The sequence below is a fragment of the Otolemur garnettii genome, unplaced genomic scaffold, assembly GCF_000181295.1.
Source record: "Otolemur garnettii isolate 467f Iridium unplaced genomic scaffold, OtoGar3 scaffold00050, whole genome shotgun sequence".
In the NCBI taxonomy this organism is placed as follows: domain Eukaryota; kingdom Metazoa; phylum Chordata; class Mammalia; order Primates; family Galagidae; genus Otolemur; species Otolemur garnettii.
The window spans coordinates 10145937-10152639 of NW_003852445.1; the positions used below are offsets into that span (position 1 = coordinate 10145937).

Consider the following 6703-nt stretch of genomic DNA (forward strand, 5'->3'; position numbering starts at 1 on the left):
GGATGGAGCTGGAACATATTCTTCTTAGCAAAGTATCTCAAGAATGGAAGAAAAAGTATCCAATGTACTCAGCCCTACTATGAAACCAATTTATAGCTTTCATATGAAAGCTATAACCCAATTATAGCCCAAGAATATGGAGGGCGGGGGGGAGGATGAGTAGAGGGAGAGTAATCTGTAGGACCACGGCTACGGTGCATTTTACAAGGGTACATGTGAAATTTACTAAATGTAGAACATAAATGTCTTAACACAATAACTAGGAAAATGCCATGAAGGCTATGTTAACCAGTTTGATGAAAATATTTCAAATTGTATATAAAACCAGCACACTATACCCCATGATTGCATTGATATACATAGCTATGATTTAATTTTTAAAAAAAAACCCTAAGGACTTTTTGTTTGGTACTATGAAGAAAACAGAAGGCGGTAGCTCTAGAAAATGACAGCCCATCATGATCTGATAAGCCACATATAGGAATAATAAACATTAGGGAAACATTACTGATTGCTCCAGAAACCACTCTTCCCACCATAAGCAGAAAAGAAGCCCAAAAGCAGTTGTTCAGAAAGCAAAGCAAAGGTCTTACCTAAGCTGATATCTGCTGCCTTTGTGAGGGGTGTTACTGCTTCATATGGGCCGAGCCCATACTGCTCTCTCAGTCTGTTTCCTTGCTCCAAGGATAGGATGACAGCCATTCGTTTATACCACTTCCTTTGCCCTTCTTTTTCAATGCTGTAGTACAGTTCCCCAGACTCCTTCCTATGCCCTTTCACGACTCCTGGGGGAGGACATAAAAGAAGCTTACCTTTGATTTAGACTGCTTAACACCCTCTCACAAAGGCTCTGCTAAGCAGGCTTGAGGAGAAGAATAGACTGAAGTTAGGACTTAAAATCCTATCTGTCAATCCCAAACAGTAATAACACTTAGGATAGATGCAGCTACTACACTGGGAACATTTCCTGATAGGCTTTTGGCTGTCAAGTAAAGCTTCCCAAAGACATCCCTTATGTACTGTTGATGGTTCAGATGGTTCCTTCGAAGTGAAATGTCATGTAATTTCTTAACAATTCCATTATAACTTACTAAACCTTTCCTTCTTGGTTCTTTTAGAGACTGAGTGAAAAGTCTTGAGTTAAGGTGTAGGTAAAAAATAACCTTCTGAGAGAGAGGATGTTATGTGTGTTTGTGTCTGTAGCAAAATTAGAAAACAGATATGGCCAGGTACAGTGGCTCATGCCTGTAATCCCAACACTTTGGGGGCTGAGGTGGGAGGAATTCTTGAGGCCAGGAGTTCTAGATCAGCCTGGGCAGTGTATCAAATCCCCATCTCTACAAAAAATTAAAAAAATAGCCAAGCATGGTGGTGTATGCCTATAGTCCTTGCTACTTGGGAAGGCTGAAGCAAAAGGACCGATTCACTTGCGCCAAGCAGTTTAAGGCTGCAGTGAGCTAGGATCAGTGTCCCTATACTCCAGCCTGGGTGACAGAGTAGGACCTTGTCTATAAAAAAAAAAAAAAAAAAAGAAGAGTAGAGACAGAACAAAGGAAGGGGAAAAACAGATCCAGCCTAATCTTCCCTCTTGATTATCTACTTTCCTGTTCTTGTTGATTCAGAACCTGAGGAGAAGGCCTTTGAGACAGAAGGTACTCAATGTGGGGTGTAAAAGGAAACTGGGTTAGGACTGAATAGACCTGAGTGTAGGTCTAATTCTGCTACTACCAAGCTGTGTGACCTTGGGCAAGACCTTTTTCCAATCCTGTGAAAGAGAACACTGTTTCCCCTCCATCAATCAATAAGCAATAAATATACATGATACAGATTTATATACAAACACACCCCCTCCAACACATTATGATATAAAAATATGGCATTACTATTAATACCTTTTCATGCCTATAAACAGAAGGATCCATTTTGTTCTCACTCATTAGCCTATGCTTGAATGAAAAGCTAAGAGAAACCCAGAACCTATCCCACTCAAAACAATATAAAGGAAAAAGCAAGCCTTGGTTCTCTCCTTAGAATCACTCTCTGTCCTTGCTTGTTCATCTCCTAACTTAAATCTCTATCACCAAACTGAATCACAAAGACTACTTCAAAAGTACAAAGAAGCCCAAGGCCAACAATACACTTCACACTAATGAGCTACTAAAACTAGAAGCATCTAGTGTTGACATTACTAGATAGCCTTAATACCCCTTGATTCCCTGATTCAATCTGCATACAGAATATCTTTGTTGCAAAAGGGCCAAATGTGGACCTCCAAGAATGGCTTTACACTTGAAAGAAGAATGAATGCATTTGATATACACAAACTATTTGTCACTGGTCATAAAAAACCCCAATCCATGCATTACTCCTAACAGCTGCCATATAGAGCTAACGATGTTATCCAGAAATAGGAGGTGAAGTGGCCCATTTAATACTGCAATAAAGGGGCAAACGGCAACTACTTAGAGAATTCCAAATTCAAGAGAACCCGGAGAGACTTTAATAGAAAGGCACTTTTGCCCATTGTATTCCAACTCATGTTTAAAAACATCCCCAGAAGGGGTATTTTTAAATGACAAACTCAACACAAATAGGTATCCTCAAATTCGTTCATAAAAAAGACCCAATATATTCAAAGAACAAATGAAACAGTAATAACAAACAAATCTTTTACCATCACCAATACTAGCTACTTCAAAAAGAAAAATAAAAAAGGCATCATTCTTCAAACCAGAAAATAAGTGGTGGATATGCAGGCATATAAACATAGCACTAACAATTTTTTCCTAAGCAAAAATGTTTCAGTATATTTACCATACTCACCTACTGAGTTCCCATCAAAGAGGTAATTTAAAAGCCAATGGTGAAACAATCGAGTACAGAAAGGGAAAACCATTAATTTTTTTTTTTTTTTAGAGACAAAGTCTCACTTTATTGCCTTCGGTAGAGTGCTGTGGTGTCACAGCTCACAGCAACCTTCACCTCCTGGGCTTAGGCGATTCTCTTGCCTCAGTCTCCTGAGTAGCTGGGACTACTGGTGCCTGCCACAATGTCCGGCTATTTTTTTGTTGCAGTTTGGCCGGGGCTGGGTTTGAACCCCCTACCCTCGGTATATGGGGCCAGTGCCCTACTCACTGAGCCACAGGCACTGCCCAGAAAATCACTAATTTTAAAGTGGAGAAAGCTGGCGCATGCAACCTTAACCAGTGATGAAGATTAACATCCCTAGTCCTATCATGTGGACAGTACATACCTTCCCCAGCCCTTATATGAGAAAGCCACTTCACCTCTGTGACATCCTTTTAAAAAAATTCTCAACTCCAACAAACCCAAATTGACGGACAATCTACAAAATACCTGACCAGTATTCCTCAAAATTGTCAGGGTCATGAAAAACAAAAGACTAAGGAATTGCCACAAATCAGAGAAGACCAAAGGACACGTGATGACTAAATGCAAGGTGGTATCCTGGATTGGATCCTGGAACAGAAAAAGGACATTAAGGAAAAGCTGGTGAAATCCCAATAAAGCCTGGAGTTTTATTAATAGTAATAAACCTCGGTTGGGTTTTTTTAGCTTTGACCAATGTGCTAAAATAAGGGAAAACTGGATGAGGGAAATACAGACTCCCTACACTAACAGCACTCAGTAAATTTTCTGTAAATCTGAAATTATTCCAAGTTTATCCAAAAACAAATGAATAAACAAAAAAGTCAGGCAAAGGAACCAGTGTTGCAAGAATGGAATATCTGACTTCAGAGGAGTAAAAGTAACAAAGCTGGAGGGAAATGTCTTGGTAATTATTGACATAATAGAGTATTGCCCCAGGGCACAGAAAATCTCGATAAACTCTGCTTCTTTTATTACCTGCACTGAAATACTCATCCTCCGAGAGGGCCGTCACTTCAGTATCCAGCGGGATGGGGTCACACAAGAGGATGTCTTTGCCCAACACATCACACTCGTACCCATCATCAAAGAGCAATTTATACTTCCCAGCGCCAACATCTCGTGTGATTTTCCCAGAGTAAAAATAGCCATTAGATGACCACTTGGCTACAACCCGGAGCCCTACAAAGCTGTTCCCTGGAGAGGAAGCATCTAAGCCATCAGAAGGGCCAGCAGCAGCCTGGAAAGGAATTTCTGGAGAGTCACTACGACGCACAGCCCCAGCACCCATGTCTGCTCGTCTGGTGGAGTCTGGCACTCGGGGCACAACACGGGTGAAGGATTTATCGTCTGGTGACATGCTAGGTGAAATGTCCTCTATGCCCAAGGGGCCAGGCACAGCTGTTTCTCTAAGGAGAGATAAGAGATAGAAGAAGGAAGTGAGAATAAGAAGATAAAAGTACCTATCTACCAACTTCCCCACTCCTTTGTCCATGGGTCTCTACAGCCTATTTTTTGATAACCCATCACAGGCATGAGCCTGGTCTCTCAGGGGACTCACTCTGATCCCTGCCCACTCCCCAGTCATTGTGGGCCCCTTTTCTCCCTCCTGACAACCCCCATATTTTCTACTCCCCTCTCTTCTCTCTGCTCCCTTTTTATTTCTAAACAAGTCATAAACTAAATATATCTCACTACCCGGGTACCTGGTTCCAGTGGTCCGAGAAGGCGGACGGCCCCTTCGCCCGCGCCCACGAGGTGTGACTGGAGCCTTCCCTCCCTGTCTGATGCCAAGGCCTGCATCACCATCCTCCTCACACACTGGCGCCCCTGTCTGACTGACCCCTTTTCTAGGACTAGAGAATGAAGATTGGTTAGTCTGATAGCACCTGCTACTGAATCCTTTCTTCACAGTCTCCCCTTGGCCTTCAAACTACATGCCAGGCCTCCATGTGCTACGCTTCCAGGGCAGCAGAAGCAAGTTCACACACCCACCACCAAATTTTAGCCAGGGAGTGGGGTGTGTGGGATAATATGTAAAGGTCATCCTTCTCTGTATGTCTATTCCCTCCTGACAAAGCTTCCTACTGCTACCCTTAAAAAGAGCATACCCATTTCTGCCCTGCCTTCTCTACTTTGGGCTCTGGACACTTGCAGATAACAAAAAGCTAGGGGATACATCAAATTGGGGCCACTACCCCAAACTTCCTGCATTCCTAAGTAAAGCACATGTAGGACACAGAATATAGGGGTGGCAGGTGCATATGCCCAGTATTCCCAAAGTCCCCTCACCTACTTTTCTACATTTTCTCGGGGACTTCTTTGCCAACAAAGTCTACTTCCCACAATACTCTAGCCTACTTCCCAAAACAGAAGAGGAGCAATGGGGAGGAAAAGGAGTTGATTTATCCTGAATCAAAGATGGGGGATTTCCCATTACTCCTCCTTCCTGTAATAATTAAAATGTCAGCAACCCTTCCCCTGCTGTGGCTCTCTCTCTGGAGACCCTGTCTGCACCTCAGTTTTCCTGGGCCTCCTCGGGAGCTGGGTAAGGCAAAATCTGCGGGTTCTGTCCCACTGGTTTTCCCTTTGATTGGTCCGGCTCCTCTCCCTGAGCTGCCACTGCTGTGCATGGCTGAGAGACTTGTCCCACTTGACGTGCGTTGTAAGCTGGATGCCTTGGAGGAGAAAGAGCTGATATCCCCCAGGTCACCCGAGGAGCCCCCAGTCTGCGAAGGAGAAACTTCAGTTTCACACTCCTGACACTCTACAATTGGTTCTTCAGTCTCCTGCAAGGAAGAAATGGACACAAAAGCTGAAAGAAGTCACCATAACAAAATGCTAATGGTGATGGCTGGAAAATCTTAGAGATAGCAAGACATTTCAATTCAGAAAGGTGGTAATCAAGGGGAAACTTTTTGAAATAACAGAAATGTTCTATTACATTTGTTTTGAGAGATGGTTACATAAAATTATCAAACTGAACTGAACATTTAAGATCTACTCATTCTATTGGGAATATATCATATCTCAATAAAAAATAAAGATGGTACTAGATTGAGAAGAGACCTCTATACTGAACTAATTACCTTTTTTCCGACAAGTTCACCTTTGGCTACCAGTAGGGATTCAAACCCAAAGACAGAGGTAAAATTCCCTGAGAGAAGACAGGTAAGGAGCTAGGCAGGTAAGACAAGAAAGTAAGTAGTTGGTCAGATGTCCTAGGTACTTCACTAACAGTGGGCAGCATTATGTGTTTAATGACATTATTTATTTTAGATACCCTTTAACAAGTGATCAAGGAAGTGGTAAAGTATAAGCAAAAAGGCTAAAAATGGTATTACCATTTGGAAAAATAAAGGCAAGAACAAAAAATTTATCAAAGTATATGTAAGTTTTTAGTATCTATAGACCACCTCTGGTCTATAGATCCAGCCAGATTGAACTGGCTTTATCTCACAATCTTATTTTGATGGATTGGTAGTGGTTGCCTGGAGTTCAGTTTTCAGAAGGCTTCTGAGGCTAAATCCCAGGTTTAGTGGAGAAATGTTCTAGGGCCAATCAGCAAAGTTCTCTATGAGCCCAGCATAGCAAAATTACAGCATGGGTACTACATATTTGCCTTCCTAGTCTAGACTCCTCATGCAATATTGTGCAAATTGTCAGAGAGGACATGGAAAAGTATAAGACTCTCAAAGAGTTTACAACCTGGGTGGCACTTGTGGCTCAGTGAGTAAGGCGCCAGCCCCATATACCAAGGGTGGTGGGTTCAAATCCAGCCTGGGCCCGCCAAACAACAATGATGGCTGCAACC

The 6703-nt window shown here is 42.4% G+C and overlaps 1 protein-coding gene across 2 annotated transcripts in view; it reads right to left on the bottom strand.

The window, feature by feature from the left end:
* TP53BP1 (tumor protein p53 binding protein 1) overlaps positions 1-6703 on the bottom strand; it is a 95180-nt gene that overhangs the window by 10194 nt on the left and 78283 nt on the right. For both annotated transcript variants that reach the window (XM_023514242.1, XM_003791768.2), the window contains exons 19-22: positions 5407-5678; positions 4596-4745; positions 3868-4298; positions 594-785 (exon numbers count right to left, since the gene is read on the bottom strand). In XM_023514242.1, the coding sequence (XP_023370010.1) occupies positions 594-785; positions 3868-4298; positions 4596-4745; positions 5407-5678 (1045 nt within the window). The remainder of the gene's footprint in view (positions 1-593; positions 786-3867; positions 4299-4595; positions 4746-5406; positions 5679-6703) is intronic.